Here is a 17,144-nt window from a genome sequence, read left to right on the forward strand (position 1 = left end):
ATTATTACAAGGGAATAATGTAAGAAAAAAATGACACGTGAGTGCCAGTAGGGTGGTGGATTACGAGCTGCTAAACAACTCAGTGACTGATCATTTAATGCGTTTCCGCCCGTAGCAGAACCAAATTCAGCGACAACTTCTTTGTCCATCAAAGCTTCCGTAGTTGCAGTCACATGAATGAGGTCTGCGATACTAAAAACAATTTCCACGATTGCAAAGTAGTACCTGGTAAGGTAACAAGCTAGTTAGCTTGCTAGCTATGTTGACATCAGCGGTATTTCATATTTTGCCTTACAATATTGTTTAATATTCACTAAGAACACTACTTTAGGTAGATCAGTTCAATGTAATTATATGAAAAGCGAATCTACGTTGCGGTACTTCAACGAAAGGTAGGCAATGTATATGGAAACCATAGACCAAATTAGCAAAGTAGCTATCATACTGTGACTTATGTTTTCTGTTTATTCAAGTAGATTTTCTGTTTATTCAAGTAGACTTCTTTTCCAACTGGCTAGCTGGGTGAAAGCATTTGTGTTTCCGGAGCTAAGCTCACCCTCTTTTGGAAAAGTTAGCGATCTGAATTGTCAGCCTTGCTGGCAAGCAAGTAAGATGCATCTACTGTACAATTAATCATTGAGTCAATCTTAGTAGTGCTGTGGCTGATCTGAGAAATAGACATGTCCATTGTCTTTGCTATAGTGGATTCTATATCACGTCACTTCATATGGGTAACTATCGAACGAGCGTCCATGCAGCATTGTTTAGCTAACTGGCTAGATAGCAAGCTGAACAATCATATTATTGTTAAATGCAGATATAGTTCGTTATTCCTTTTCCACAGAATCTAGCTAAATTAGCTTGCGAGAGAGCTGGCTTGACATGTTGCGATGGATTCTTGGAGGTCGGGAATCTCAGGGTGCAGTAGAGGTGAGTACATTACTGGCTGTGAGTACGTTAACTGGCTAACTGCATATATAGATTAAGTAGACTTACTGCATAGGTTATCACTACTAGTAGTAATTCAGGTGTACCTCGGTCAAGAGAGCTTTGTTAATGAAGCTATGACAAGGTGAACATTTTGTTTAAAATAAAATGAACTTTTAGATAAAATGAAAAATTAGACGTCTCCAGAAACCATTTCAGACTGCGTAGACCCACTAAAAGCATATTGCAGCTATGATTGTGGCAAGTGGAATGTGAGTGTAACTGTATCTTAAATAAAGTGTGTCCAGTAGACATGTATTTCATATTCAAGGCAATTTTGATGTTTATTAGTCTTTTCTAAAGTCCTGGAAAGCATCTCTGTGTCATATTATTTATATCTCTGTTAATTATATATCTGATAAAACAGTATCACCTCATAGATCACGCTTGTTTTGTTAATAATAATAATAATAATAATAATAATAATAAAGTAGAAGCAGCAATGACCAGAGGCCAAGAAGAAATCAGGTCAAAATCCTGTGTGGCAGCTGTTCAGGGTGATCTACTGACATGGCTCTTTTAGCTGGAGCCTGGCAGGATAACGTGAGGGAAAAACCCAAGGGAAATTCGCCTAAAGCGGGTTAGAGTTGTCAGGATTTTGTAGTTTAAGCTTGTCTGTTGTTTAGAATTGATTACCTTGGGGAAAGACACAGGTTGAATGAAGTGTGTGTGTGTGTGTGTGTGTGTGTGTGTGAGAGAGAGAGAGAGAGAAAGGGAGGGAGGAGAGCATTTTTTATGCAGTATGGAAATTGTGCAATGCATTTTTGATGACTAATGGCTGCTGTTTTTTGAAGGTTTTTTTTTAATCTCTCAACATTTCACCTTATTTTAATATTGCACAACATGTGTTTGCTCCAAAATTGACATCAACATCCATATATTTGGAAAAGGTTTGTATTTTTGATAGATTGCGAGGCTGATGTGGAGTCAGTGGATCTGAAATGCAGCTGAAGGCTAAACAATGTTATGCTTTAAAAGTAATTGACATGTAAGGAGTGAATGGGGTTGAATTGGGGTAATGTTTGTCCTTTTTTTATTCTTCTGAAAAGTCTAGTTCTGAAGAATTTTGGATCAGCTACAGACAAGACAAAGTATGAATGACTGTACCTGACGAGGTCAGAAAAGAGCATTATAGTAGTCCAGTCTAGAAGAGCTGACTGTGTGCATGAGTTACTCTGCACTTTTAATGACAGACAATTCTCTCACTCTGGATATCTTTAATTTACATTAAGCAGCATTAAATATAGAAACAGGAACCTTAGGAACCTTACCTTATACTATCATGATCTGCCTAACTGAAATATAATAATTTATTAAAACCCAGTAGGCTCACCTACATCCGAATTTCTGAGATGTTCAAGCTCAGTATTAGGAAGACATTTATGTAGAATAGACTCTCACAATATATACTCTCATCACCAGATTTGACTAATAGAGTTGCTTGTCCTTGGTGTAACTGTAGAAAGAGATGCTATGTTATGAATTATGCAACAGACAATGTATACACAAAAAAGAGCTTAACAGAGACCTGAGCAGACCCTAAAATAAATTCCCAAGGGGTCTTTAAAAGAACATGGAACAGTGGAGGACATGCTTTCTCCCACTGAGGTAGAAAACTACAGTACCAGGGAGAAAGGAACTAACCTCACTCAGTGCGTTACCAGTAAGACTGACCAGGTTTTAAATGCCATTGGTTACAATAGTGATCAACAACATCAGAGGCAGCACTCAAAATATGAAATGACTAATACGGTGTAACCATTAAAGAAGGAACCGGACTCAACATTTTGAAAAAGGCTTTATTTGTTCAGAAAAGTTAACCTATTCTTTCTGAGGTCTTTAAACAATTAATTATTAATAATTATTAATAGTTATTTTAGGTTGTGCCTATAATTGTTTTAAATAGACATGGTAAAATTGGACTGGAAGGGTTCATGGTTCAATATAAAGGTAATGATTAGTTTACATTTGAAAAACTGTCTACCTGTGATAAAGTCATAAGATGACATTTTAAATCACAAAAATAATACTTTCATGAAAGTGCATATTTTTTTAGTGCCATAAGATGATATCTGTGTGGGAGGGTGTGTATTTGTTTGCATGATTATACAAGGGAAGGCTGTTGTGTGATACATGAGAGAATAGACAATTCACAGTATTCCAGTAGAGATGCCTCTGTGTTGTAGCAGCCTGCTTCAGTATTGTAGTGTATAACCTCTTTTTTTTTGTACATCTTCAGAAAAACACAGTCCTGTTCATTGGGGAGGAACAGCCCAAAAACTCTTACACGGAGCTGCAGGTGCTTAAAGGACACTTTGACATCGTTCGATTTCTGGTGCAGATTGATGACTTCAGGTAAGTGGCTGTCTTCTCCGCCGGCTCGGACAGCCATCTTTCCCCCAGCCTGGTGATTGACAGCGGAGCCTGTGCCAAATCTTCTCCAAAAGCAAACTTATAGACCGTGAAAGAGGCTTAATTCTGTTTTCTGGATGGTTTGTGTGTCCACCTTGCCAGAGATAAAATAAATAACAGGGAGAATAATGCAAGCCTTCACATCTTTAGGAGCAGGTTGTAGGAGGGTATGGCGTGCTGTATAGTAAGGACTTTTTAAAGTTAACAGGAGAACTAAACACGATGTCTGTGCAGTATTGGAGTGCAGTGGCGAAGCAGGTTTCACGCTTGGCCTCCCCCAGTAATCCTTTGTTATTGAGGGCTCAGCAGTCAGCTTCTCCCATCTTTAGCAGGGCTCAGGCAAAGGCAGGCGGTGGAAAATTTTTCAGATTGGTTTCGAAGACAGAAAATGTATCCTTTGTCAGCCTCCATGACAGTTCCTATCTCATTTTCTTTTTTTGGGGGGGAGGGGGGGGGGGGGCTTTCCTGTAACTTGGTTTTGGAACAAGCGTGAAGGGCGCGTGGTGTTAAAGGTCATCCAGCGGCGCTAAGCCCCCTGGTGCAGGTATCCCCTGGAATAAGACGACGGACAGACCGCTCCCGCTTATGGCCGACACATCCAACCCAAACGGGCTCCATTTTCAGCTCCGGTGGGTGTGGGATTCGGCCGCAGAAATGGATGTGGAAATAACTGTGTGGCGTGAGGGATGTTGATCTGATGGAGGGGGGTGACAGGGTGACCCAGAGGGGAGACGCCGGACCGCTGTCGCCGCCTGTAGTCTGGCGTTCCCCGGCGGTAATGAGTGACACGCCGGCAGGATGTTTGAACAGCGCGACGCTGTCGCCTAATGAGACAAGCACAGAGGCAATTAAACCCAGACAAGGCCGCTGGCTGCATGCTGTAGATGCCTTTCAAGTTCTGACGGTTTTTTTCTCTTTGGCTATTTCTGTGCATGTCGTACAGTCACAGGAGTCAGCTGGCTTATGCTGTTTGGATTTTCACTTAGTAGGTATATTTCTGAAATGTGGAAGTTAAAAAGATGTAAAGAAAATGAAAGCTGAGGATGGCTCACAGTGACTAAAGGAAGGAATTTTGCCATGGCAACCGTTCATGAGTGCGGTTTTTTTGCCAGCTCCCTTGTTTCCTTCCTGGGTTTATTGAGATAAAGCAGTTTTGTGTGCATGACACACTGAGCTGGTGTTTTTTATGCAAATTGGTGACAGTGAGATCAGTATGGGAATGAAAATAGATGAGCTTTAGTGTATGTAGGAGAACTGAGGCCTTCAATAAGATGGGTTTACCTAGATCTGCAAGTTTAAAAATGTATAGATACACTCTGTTCAACATGCACTGGAAGCATTTGTCTCCTGGCAGTTACAGGGGACTTAGCAAATAAGTGCACTTCCATTTATACCCCATTTAAATATCTGAACATGCCTGTCCTGTTCAAACCAGTGTGCACTCAGCAATAATGCTAGTCCATTACATCATTATATTACATTCATTACATTAGTAAGTTTGCAAGTAGCCACTTTGCTTCTATCATTTTACAAGCTCAAAAGACTGCTGGCTCTGCTGAAAGAATAGCAATAAAATAGCAATGCCCTGCGTGGGATTCAAACCCTCAGCATTTTGGTCTCGTCCCTATGCAGTAAATCATGCAATGATCTGTTTTCTTCCTGTGTGTGTCGTAGGTTTGCGTCTGCTGGAGATGACGGGCTGGTGCTGGTATGGAACGTTCAGGTCAGTATTTCACCCTGGAAGGCGTCCTGCCGCTCATTAACCTGCTAACTCCCACCCCCCCCGCAAGCTGAGGAGTGGCGATAAATTGGTTCGATCAACACGATGACTGTGGTGATTGGATCAGGTCGTGGGGGTACGGAGCAGAACAAAAACCTACAGACCGTGCATCCCTCCACCACCGTGGCTGATAGCTCCTACTGTCAATTTTAACTACCCCTGCCCCCAACCCCAGGTAAACGAAGAAGAGCTCCCGCAACACGGCACCTGCCGATAAATAGCACAGATTTATTTACTCAACACTCCAGTCAGCGGACCCTCATCAGAGCCCCAAATAATAGTAATTGCTGTATGCTCAAATCAAATTCTCACCCAAACCTTTAACAGGGTGTGATGAATAATCTTACAGCATTGCAAATGTAGATGTATTGTTGGCACTGTGCATCTGTCACAGTTATACATGCATGCCTTTCTTAACCGTACTTAGAATAATAATGTGGAGCAGATTGGATAAAATGGGGGAAGGTGAAATGCACCAGTAGGTGGCAGTACTGTCCCTTATTTTCTCACAGTGTAGAAATTTATTTGGCAAAACGTTCTTTTGAGAAGAATTGGTTTAGACATGCATGTCCAAAACAATATCAGAATTTTGTTGAATTTCCCTTATTAAGCAAAGGCGAATCTTTAAGATGTGCACCATAAACAATAACGACATTGGAATGTTTCTGTGTAGTTTTGTAATACTGTGTTTCATATTACGGTTATAGAAATACGCTTGTCAGTGAATTATGAGATTTATATATATTTTTAAATGGGCAAACAATGCAGCCTACAACATGGAACTCCCTTTGGTCCAGTGGTATATAAACTATGTTTGTCCAAGTCCCCTGTAATTGTAGGTTGCAGATTACTGTGCATACGTGGTCTATTGTTAATCACACAGATGACAGTTGTATGTCTGACAGGCCTGTGTTCTGAGGACAGGCTTGGCCTTGCGTTGACTTTCAGAGGAAGTGCAAAGCTCGTTATTGGCGGTGCTGTTTAAAGTTACATGGGTGGTCTCCTGTCTGGGATGTGGAACGATATCGTGGGTGTGTTGTGCTCTTCTCTCAGACAGGGGAGCGTCTGCAGGAGCTGCGCGGCCACTCCCAGCAGGTCACCGCCATGACGGCCTACAGCTGGAGCGGCGGGAGCGCCGCCCACGCCGCCCTCATCACCGCCTCCTCTGACAGGACCCTCAGCGTATCCTCTTCTCAAACAGCCCGCAATCCAACGCGGCCTGCTTCGAGTAACGTCTATGCTTTTGCACTCATGAGGCTGTGCTGTCTGCATTTCCCTTTACTGCATTTTCAAATACTTCGTGAGCTTAAATGATTGTTCTGCTTTGCACTGGTGGTTCACGTCGAGGCATGTGCTGTTAGTCTCCACTGCTGTTAAATGTGTAGCACAGGGGTGGCAGTGCGGCGTAGCGGTAAGGAGCAGGGTTTGTAACTGAAAGGTTGCTGGTCTGATTCCTGGGACACTTCTGCACCTGCAAGGTACTTGACCCAGAATTGTAAATATCCAGCTGTATAACTGGATAGCATGTAAAAATTGTAACCCATGTTAAGTCGCTCTGGATGAGAACGTCTGCTAGAATTCCAGTAATGCAATGTAATGTAAAATGTGGCTCAGACCCTCTCAGACTTTTAGCACAGTCTCTTTTCCCTTTGGTGTTACCCAGCATGCCCATGCAGCGGTGATGTAGCGGGCAGTGTCTCGTCTCCCGAGGTGGAGCCTAGTGTTTTTGTTTTCCTGAATGCCCTTCTGCAGCTGTGGGACCCAGAGACGGGGAATCGGGTACAGACTGTCTCTGACCTTCAGTCCTCTGCCAAGGCAAGTAGCTCAATGCTCGATCCCTTTACTTTCCTGAAATAAAATTGAGGGAAGGAGAAATGAATGTCAAGGCTCGGGTCGATGAGGTAGGAATTGTTGCCGTGTGAACTGTTACCTCAACAAAGATGAAGAAAACAACAAAATAAGGAAAAGGAAACTAATTGTTACGCAGTGAAACAAAATCAGGTGAAAACATCGACATAGTGACCAAGGATGTGTATAAGCGTTTAAAATGTCTCATTTGAAAAAGATTTAGTAGGTGCTGTATTACAGCTGTCGAATGCATTTTGGTGTTCATTTGACCACAACAAGTGTTGAATACGCAACACATTTCTGGCACAGTAACTTAACTTTTTATTCTTGAAAACATTTTGTATATATTTTAGATAAATACATGTCTTAAATTTTACATAGTATCTCTCTTCAAGCAATGGCAAACTGTCAGTGAATTAAAAGAATACAGTTAGTGTGTTGTTGCTTTAAGTGTATGTTAACTGGCTTGGCTCTCCCGACTCAACACATTCTGTACTTTGGCTGAAGGTTGAAAGAGTGTAACCGTCACTGGGCAGGGATTCAATGAAAACCTTGACCTGCCTGCTAATCACACATTACCCCCCTGGCACGGGTGCCGTCGTCTCTTTTGCCTGCTGAAGGGCACTTGGATTCACACCAGAGGGTCCCTGCCCTGATCAATGAGTTTGCGATTTGTGATCAGAGCACGGGCTACGCGTTTGACCCAGTCTGGGCCCACGTCCAAAACCACATCTTTTTTATTTCCTGCTAAGTCAGGGAAATTGTATCCTGGCGTGGCCTGTTCTGTGTACAGCTGAGTTCTCATGTGTCTGTTGCGAACATAACACAGCGATACTCATGACGTGCGTCTCTTTTTATACGAGCTCCTCGCACAGAGCGAGCACAGTGGATCTTCAGGAGAGAAACGGGCGTGCCTGTCTCGACACTGTCTGCTGTCTGATTTTAAATACCTCCGCTCGCAATTAAACACAGAAAAGAATGAGCTCCCTTTAGCCTCAAGTTGGCAATTACAAAGTTTCATTAAAATGATGGCACAAAGACAATTCCCCACTGTACCATGTTCGCTTCAGTACTTTAATTATGGCAGTGTACTTGTTAAAGGAAATGCACGTAGGCATGAAAAATCCATTGGCTAATTGGGTTGACTTTGCTGTGGGTTCTATCTCCTTGTGTTCAGCAACGACCTAGATTGATCTTGGGCGTCCGTCCTTCCCAACTGCTCCATTCTGTAGGCGTAATGGACCTGCTGGGAGGGTTAGTGTTAGGCTTAGGGTTAGTGGATCTTCCAGGAGGGTTAGGGTTAGAGTTACTGGACCTTCCAGGAGGGTCAGGGTTACGGTTAGGGTTAGTGGACCTTTCAAGACGGTTAGGGTTAGGGTGAGGAATGCTCATGCACAACACAAGCCTTTGAGGTCCACGCGAAAGCGAGACATTCTGTACTCTAACGCAGTCTAAGGTCATCTGTTAACTTCCTCACTGACTGCTTCAGTGAGCTGGTGCAAACCCTGCTGTACCTTCCTACAGAAGGGCTTATAGGTTGCCAACACATGCACAGCACAGCAGAACCAGAGGGACTTTTGGACAGTTGGATGGTTTAACCGGGCGACCGTTACGACCGCCGTGCGGATCTTCCTCTTCGGTGCGTTGGTTTCGGTTAGGGACTGCAAACACGGGTTATGAGCCGGCTCTGGGCATTGGTTCCCTGTGCCGTATGGTTCTGCGTGTTTTCGGGGGCCCGGGACGAGATGACTGCCGAGATAAATGAGCTGTCTGAGGAGCCTGCAGGGTGCCTGGCCTACCGCTGCCAAGAGCCAGGGCTGTATTTCTCCCCTCTGAGCCGCCGAATATTTTGTCTCCAGATGAAATAAATGAGCTCTATATGTGGGTTACCGCTCTCCCACTGTCTCTTTGCAACTTTGCCCATCCCAGCAAGAAGACGAGCCAGGGAAACAGACAGATTATATTAATGCTCAGGAAAGAACACACACACACAAATGCATCACATATATGTACTGACACATATATGCTCTTTCAAATGTATTATTGTTTAGTGTTTGTGTTAACTTCAGTTTGTAGTACATGCATGCTTCTGTGATATAATGGAGATGTGGAGAATTTACATTTAAACAAGTGGAGGATTACTTGAGAAGATAGAAGCCCTATGGTTTGCCTTCAGTCAAACGAGTTCGAGTCACGTGGGGTTGCTGTAGACATGAGCTCCTCCTGCATCATTGGCCCGTGTTTATTGGCTTGTGTTGTGGTGTCCCTCTGTGACATTGCTCCTGAATCTTCTCAGTGAAGTGTCAACAGTCACACCGAGCAGGATGTAAGTCAAACTGAGAGAGCGTGTGCTCACTGTAGCCTGCCTGTACCCTCCTCTCCCCCAGTGCCTCCTTGTGTTGGACCGCCTTGACTTGTGGATATCTGGAGGGAACGAGCTGTGTGTGTGGAACAGGGACTTCCACCTCCTGTGTAAGACGGATCACCACAGCGACGCAGGTACCGCCGTCCGGTTTCGCTCACAAAGTCACAGGGGCCCGCGATTACAGTGTACCGCTCTGGCAGCCCTGGCGTGTCTCTCACGCAAAGCCCGTTTTCTGTGACCCAGGAAATACTGCCATGGTCGAGCTGCCCAAGAACTGCATAGCAGCTGCTGTGGACAAAGACATCGGTAGGTTTCAGGCTTATAACATGCCACGCACATATCTGTCAAATTCCTTGAACCAAAAGAGCCCGATTAGGTGAACTCTTCTCAGGTATGGGGCATTCCCTCTTCTCTCTTCTTCGCAGTGATTTACAGACTGTGCGTGACGTCATCCAAAATGGACACATCCATCGCAGAGATTCGCAGGCTGACGGACCATCACGACAGCATCCGAGCTCTCATCACCGTCAGCGGTGAGTCTGAGTCAGACCTGCAGTTTGCACCAGAAAATAAATTATAGGATTCCTCACAATGAATGTGTGAATGAGAGTTAAGTTTATGCGCATGTAAGAAATTAAACTTGTTTCATGTCAGGCTAAATTATTGCTGTTTGGTATGTATGCAACAACACATTTTTTTTTCCCCAAAGGGGTGTTTTCACTCAGTGCACCCTGGCTCCTCCCATGTGGAGTCTTCCCTAACCGCTGGCCTGTAGAGTGTTCAAAAGTTTTAATGCTTACACTTATGGCTGATCTCTCACACTTGAGTCACTGCAGCTAACTGATGACTCAGATGTGAGTCTTTGGGTGATGGTGGAGCGTCTGATACTCAGTGGCCTCCCGTGTCGCCCCTCAGACCAGATGTTTGCCAGCGGCTCCCACGTTGGGGAGCTGATTGTGTGGGACTCCCTGGACTGGACCATCCGGGCCTACGAACGCATTCTGTGGGACGAGCCGCACCCCGACGGCCAGACAGAGATCAAGCTGGGCTCCCAGAAGCAGAGCGAGATGTCCGTCCAGCACCTGGCCTCGGACGGAGAGGTAGCGCACCGCAGGGGGGAAGGGGTTCCTCACACACATGGGCGGAGACTCAGAGGAGAAGGGGTTCCTCACACACGCGGGCGGAGACTCAGAGGGGAAGGGGTTCCTCACACACGCGGGTGGAGACTCAGAGGGGAAGGGGTTCCTCACACACACGGGTGGAGACTCGGAGGGGAAGGGGTTCCTCACACACGCGGGCGGAGACTCAGAGGGGAAGGGGTTCCTCACACACGCTAGTCTAGACTCAGAGAGGAAGGGGTTCCTCACACACGCGGGTGAAGACAGTAAGAGATAGTCTCCTGTTAGTTAAGCTTTTATGTTTAGTTGGTACAGATTGGTTTTTTAATGTAATTCGTTTCAGTGCATCGTCGCTGCTGTTGGAAGCGGGTTGTACCTGTACAACGTGTCCTCGAGGAGCGTGGTCGCCTACAGGAAGGCCGCCCACGACTCCAGCGTCCTGCACACCATGCTTCTTCCTGAGGGGTTTGCATTTCCTTGCGCCTCCACAGCTGGAATTGTGACAGTCTGAGGCACAGCAGTGCGCTCCAGCGCAAAGCCACTGTCACGCAGCGCTGGCCTTTTCCACTCTTTCCCACAGAAGCTGGCTTAGTTCTGGTGCTGGGTGTTGCATTGTTGTTGGGGGCAGGAGAGGGGGCTCATCAGGCAGTTTTCCAGGAGAAGATGCCACTAACGTGATAGCACACACTAGTGCACTGCATGTGTTTGAAAGTGTAAGGCCATAGCATAGTTTGTTGTGTGAGAACATGAGACCAAAGCATACAGTAGTTTGTTATGTTAGAACATAAGGCCTAAATTGTGATGTGTGTGAGAGTGTAAGGCCAAAGCCTGGGTTGTTGTATGAGAGCATAAGGCCAAAGCATAGTGTGTTTCAAAGCATAAGGCCAAAGCAGTGGTGTGTTGTGTGAGAGCGTAAGGCCAAAGCAGTGGTGTGTTGTGTGAGAGCGTAAGGCCAAAGCAGTGGTGTGTTGTGCGAGAGCGTAAGGCCAAAGCAGTGGTGTGTTGTAGCAGTGTCCTGTGTCCCCCCCTGCAGCCAGCTGATGTCCTGCTCTGCCGACGGCAGCGTGAGGATGTGGGAACTCCAGGACCTCCCCTTACCTGCAGAGCCTGCCTCCGCAGGTGAGCGCGCTCGCGCTGTAGCGTCCCGACACCTCGACCCGCCCCGTGGAGTCAGCTCGGCAGGGCGTCGCGCGCTTCGCGAACCTATGACTCTCCAATCCCCAGCGACCTCACTGTCCACGCAGCAGCGATGCAGAGATCGCTCGGTCTTCCTTTGAACTGACAGGCGTTCCAGCGTGCATTACAGGCCAAGCTTTATCCTTTCCCCCCAGTGGATATCTTACACATTTCACTGCGTCCGCTCCCAGGAAAACCCCCACACATATCTTCTGCTACTTCAAAAACGATGGAGGGCAGGTCTTTGTTTGCGTGGCCCTGTGGAAGCGGGATTTCGTACGCTTCCTTCACGTGCGCAGCGCCTTCAGAAGCCTTTCGGCGAAACCCGTGCTCAGCCCCTCATCCCCCCCGCTGACTGCGCCCCGCTAACACGGCCCAGGTGCCCCCTTGGTCAATCAAAAGGACTGCGGGCTGACCCGAGCGGCCTGCCGTTGATCCGCGCTCCGCTAACACGTTTCTAATGAAACGCCTTCGCGGCCAGGCGAGCGCCTTGGTTTCACGAGAGAGGGGAGATGATTCTCGGGCCCCGTCTGGGTCTCAGCGGAGCCAGGCGGGTGTGGGGGGTGTGGGGGGGGGACGTCACCAGGAGTAATGTTTCCCAGATGAGGGCTGCCTTTGAAGTGCAATTGGGCTCTTTGAGATTGATTTGGGCTGTGATTTACATTCTGCTCAGGCTAATTCATCCCCCACTTCACTGGTGGTGAGCCCCCTCCCCCCCCCCCCCCCCCCCCCCTTGTTCATCCATCAGAAGACTGTAAGGAAGTAACTGTAAGGAAGGGTAATGTCATGTGATTGAGGTCTTTTCATATGTCACAGGGCAACCCCCATTTCTGCCAGAGTGTATACTGCAATGAACCACATTTGCAGAGAGGAGTTTTTCGTCTCCCGCCATTGTGATTTATGTTGGGAAAATGTCATTTTTCTTTTCATTTTTACCTCAAGTTTATTATTTCTAAGATAAATGTTTTGGAATGCATTAGAATGATATTACATGTTCTGGGCTTGGTCCTGTTAGTGGTTTGGGAATTCTCTCAGATCAGCTGTTTCAGATTGACAGTTTGAAGTATAAAGCCACATTTTCAGGCCTGACCAGGCCACTGTTATCCTCAGTTGTATCTATTATTGAAGAGTATGTGTGCTTGTAAGCATTTGTGATTCTGTATTTTTTTAACATCAGATGGGTCTCAGGTTGAGGGTTTAAAGCTTCCTGAGGTCATGGTTTGTCTCTCTCTCTCTCCCTTCCTGCAAGGCTTTTTCGGGATGTGGACTTTTGGGAGGGCGAGTAAGCACGCCAGCCAGCAGGCGAAGAAGGTTCCGGAAGTCCCGGGGCTGCGCACCCTGGAGCTGACGGGGGACCTCATCGGACACTCGGGAGCCGTGCAGGTATGCCGAGCCGCGGTCGTGCGTGACTGAGTCCACCTCACGTCACCCCTCGCGCCGTGAGTCTGCCCCGGCATGGCCTCCAGCCCGGGTCCCACCGTTTATTTTTAGTGCTCTGCACAATAGCCAGTATTTCAGAATGCTCTGGGAAACTGCGCGGCCGTAAGTCCTCTGTGCTGTGCGTATGGTAGTGATCAGTGTGGTAATTATGACAGCAAAACCCAAAAACTATGTATTCAAGTTTATTGCTTCAAAAAATGTTTTCTTTCAGAAAACTTCTGAGGATACCTAAATGTAAAACCACCAGCAAAACCTAAATGTAAAACCACCAGGAGTCCTCTTGGCCAGTGGGATGATATGTTAAGCATAAGTCCTTATGGTAGACAGACTGTCTCATTCTAATCTGTAGTTTATACACAGGGTGATAGCAAGGATTGCCAGGAGAGGCTTCCTTTGCCAGAATTTCAGATTTTATCAGCTCCCCGACGTTCATGTTTGACTCTGCACTCTTTTTCTTTCTAAAATGGTTGCAGCTGGCTTATTTCACTTGTGACTTTCTCAGGTGCTCAGTTTTTATTATAAATGAAATATGATGAACCGGCAGCTAAGTCCATAGTTGGGAAGCATGTCTAGGGGGCATTAGTCCAACTTGTTATGCTTTGTAATTCCATTTAGATGTATTTGGAATGAGTGCATGCTATATGCACTGTAAATTAGGCCAGTTAAGGCTGTCTGCTTAGAGAGAGTACTCATTTTCAGTTCAGAATAATGACTGGAGGTAAGATAAGGAATTCTGTTTCTTCATGAAAATGATATTCTGTGTTGTCATTAGGTATCTGACAGTCATTTTTGTAGAACATATAAACATTGAAAAAGAAATGCTTACTTGCATAAATACATCAGATGGGTACTTCAGTCATCTCCCTGTATAAGTTTATGAGTCATTGCCTGAGCGGCTTTTGTGGTGACGATTCTCATGTGAAGTGTTTGCGGTGGGGACTTGTGCTGCCTTCCCTTCAGATGTTTGTGAACTTCGGGGACGCGGGGCTGGTGACGTGCTCTGCGGACCACCTCGTCATCGTGTGGAAGAACGGAGAGAGAGAGTCCAGAGCCCGGAGCCTGGCCCTGTTCCACAAGCTGGAGCAGAACCAGGGCCTGTGACCTGCCCATCGGCGTACCTCCGTCATTTCCACAGCCTTGATTTTAGGCCTTATTTATTGGTACGGCGTGTAGTATTTTAAATACTGTTTTTATTGTTTTTCTTTTGGGAGGGTGTAATATCATCAACAGAAGTGTTGTGAGATGCTGATCAAAGCTTGCTGCCACTTTCTCAGTTTACCTGTCTGACATTGCTGATGTTTTCTGACAAATTTTAATGTAGCATTTGTGAATTGCATGCCAGGTTTTTAAAACACGAAATCCTGGAACGTTGGAATTCTAACGTCCAGAACAGATTTTTTAAGTTTGATTTTAATCTGATGCACTAATGTTGTTTCAACAGTATTTTAAAACTGAAAGTCTGTGCTTGTGTCAGTGGTGTATGGTGCATCTGAGTCTCATGAGTGGGTGCCTATTTTAAAAATGGCAGTTGACATTGTTGCTTTTGATTTATTCGTATAAAATTAAAGCATTGGATAAAGACTGCACTGTAGTTCGATGAGCACTTTTTTGTAAGTTTCTTTTATTGTGTTTCACAAATACATTTTAAAAGTAGTAGTGACCAAAAAAATAACAAAAATGAGACATCCAAAATTCTTTAAACAGGAGTATTGAAATAATATTTTAAAAAAAGCACAATCATGAAAGGGAATGTGACACTTGATTTGCACCAACATGATTTCGATGCATGTTTGTTTTATACAACTAAACACAAAGTCCTTCAAAAATACACAAACCATATGAATCGTATGATGCCATTATTTTGTCAGCAATAAAGGTGATTCTTTTTAAAAATAGAGCTTATATACAATTCTGCCTGGGAATTTCTGTTGGTTGTGCAGCTAGTAAATTATACAAAAACTCAGAAGGTAAAGGAGTTGGCACATGTTGCCTTTATCCAACATTGTAATTCATTGTAAAACAAAATTTCCACAGTATCACCTGTTAAAACCAGCTAATGTTGAAGTATTCCCATTACTGTGCATGGATATCTCACATACCCCAGCCTTTTCGCAGGCTGCTCACAGAAAACAGTCGAAAATGGCTTTGCAACTCGTCTCTTGAACTCAGTCTACTCCCAGAAGAGATCTACATAAGTATTGGACCACTTGAAAAATATATAAAGTGAGTTCTGCATTTGTTCAATGCTCCAGGCGTCTCAAATGTAAAGGTAGCTACTGTGGGCGTTAATTGCGTCCCGGCCTAATGTTGACAATCTGGCCCAACTGAATTTAAGAATCATAAAGCCTGTGGTGTGGCGCTTTTCCATACACACCAAGAGCTTCTGCAGTTCAAACCCATTTCAGGAGTCCACTGACATTCCTCACTGAGTAAAATGTGTTTCATCATAACACCTCTACAGCGTATGTCCATGGCTTTAGTTAAATATGTGCTTGCCTTTCCAGTGAAGTGCGACCTCCAGCCACCTGGTCTGGATGCCCACAGTTCACATTAAAGACAAACGGTGCACTGATTGCACTGATTGTTTAAGGACAATGACCATGACTACACGTTAACACTTACAGAATAAGAAATGTTTTAGAAACAACTTCAAGTGAACCTAGTTATACTGCCTATCAGCTGAAAATCAGAATAGACTAAAGGATCGCTGAAACTGTCTGAGACTGTGACAGCTATCCCTTGAGTGTCACAGTTCTATTTGGCCTTAGGAAAAAAAATCAAGCCAAACTCTCAAAAGACCTGACAATATCCAAGTACTGATTTGTGTAACTCATCTCACAATTTACTTTCGATGAACAAGTTCAGTTACCTCCATTAAACATAGTTCAGATTACTGTCTTGAAGGGTAGAACTTATTCTGATTTTCAGAACTGATAAAATGATAACAAACAAAAAACTCCAGTGACAATATGAGTAGGCCTATACCTGCCTGACTTAAACTATCTGTTAGACTGTTTACCTTCCAGGGTAAGGGATACTATGGCTTATTGTCACTTAGTTTCACTGCTTGTAAATTCAATTCACCCTGTTGAGAGAGGAGCGAGAGCTTGTAAGGCAACTAATGCAGGGCACTGTGCTTTTGGTCAAAAAAATAGGTCAAGTCTGTGTTGTCAAATACGTTCACACAGACCACAGAACATTTTTACAACTGACAGACTGAAGAACTGCAGCTACAACATCCCAAAAGCTGTCTTCAATCACTCATCCGTGACTACCGAATCAATCCATGTCCCTGTGTTCGGTACTTACAACACTAGCCCATTCACACGAGAAAATGATGAACTTGCCTATACAAGTATGTATGACATAATGAACACATGACTTGTCCTTTAAAACAATGTGGAAAAGTGTTTCAGCCATTTCCAATTCCATATTAAGCCACAGTACATACATTAAATTTTGAAATTTTTCTACACAAAAGGATGGAATGTACAAAAAAGTTTGCTACATGGTTCATTTTTGTCTTTGTGCATGAAGAAACAAGTTAAAATAGCCACAAACTGATAAATGAAACGAAAAACTGGTACTGGGTACCAAATAATTAAACACTGCAGTCTCAAAGCTCAGCAGGGAGTCTCCCATTCAACCAGCTGGTATTCCACAAAACAACAAAAAGGACAACCTTTCATAACAATGTATATATACCCACAGATGCCTCTACCCACTAGCACTTATTGCAAGACTACAGCTCACCCGTAACATGTTTTACCTATGTCTGCCACTGGGTGGAGACACTGGCCAATGAATTTGCTTTATCAAAGGTGCAAATTACCAGCACATCTAGCAACAGCTTCTTGAAATGGACCGTCGAAGGAAAAACAGCTGTTTAAAGACAAAAAGTAATGTGGGAAATTAAATGAAATATATCAAACCAGTAGCCAGCAAGGTGTCTGGAGCACTTCTCCTGAGCACCCACAACATATCACAGAACAGGCAGAAATAAAATGGACAAATCCTC

The 17,144-nt window shown here is 44.7% G+C and overlaps 1 protein-coding gene across 1 annotated transcript; it reads left to right on the top strand.

Moving 5' to 3' along the window:
* Positions 1–204: 204 nt before the first annotated feature.
* On the top strand, positions 205–14,695 carry wdr41 (WD repeat domain 41). Its single transcript, XM_036528147.1, has 14 exons — positions 205–392; positions 845–930; positions 3,227–3,342; positions 5,074–5,122; positions 6,233–6,361; positions 6,932–6,994; positions 9,415–9,526; positions 9,636–9,698; positions 9,818–9,925; positions 10,308–10,492; positions 10,854–10,975; positions 11,544–11,629; positions 12,936–13,069; positions 14,087–14,695. The coding sequence occupies exons 2-14, from the start codon at positions 883–885 to the stop codon at positions 14,225–14,227; spliced, it is 1,356 nt and encodes a 451-aa protein (XP_036384040.1). The 5' UTR covers positions 205–392; positions 845–882; the 3' UTR covers positions 14,228–14,695.
* Positions 14,696–17,144: the final 2,449 nt, after the last annotated feature.

Source organism: Megalops cyprinoides, chromosome 5, assembly GCF_013368585.1.
Source record: "Megalops cyprinoides isolate fMegCyp1 chromosome 5, fMegCyp1.pri, whole genome shotgun sequence".
Lineage (NCBI taxonomy): Eukaryota > Metazoa > Chordata > Actinopteri > Elopiformes > Megalopidae > Megalops > Megalops cyprinoides.

What these genes read in the sequence shown, in the direction of transcription:
- wdr41 (XM_036528147.1), top strand. Translation starts at nt 883, where the DNA reads ATGTTGCGATGGATTCTTGGAGGTCGGGAATCTCAGGGTGCAGTAGAG. An exon ending in GTGCAGATTGATGACTTCAG is followed by an intron (nt 3,343 to 5,073) that starts GTAAGTGGCTGT and finishes TGTGTGTCGTAG; the next exon opens with GTTTGCGTCTGCTGGAGATG. An exon ending in ACCATGCTTCTTCCTGAGGG is followed by an intron (nt 10,976 to 11,543) that starts GTTTGCATTTCC and finishes CCCCCCCTGCAG; the next exon opens with CCAGCTGATGTCCTGCTCTG.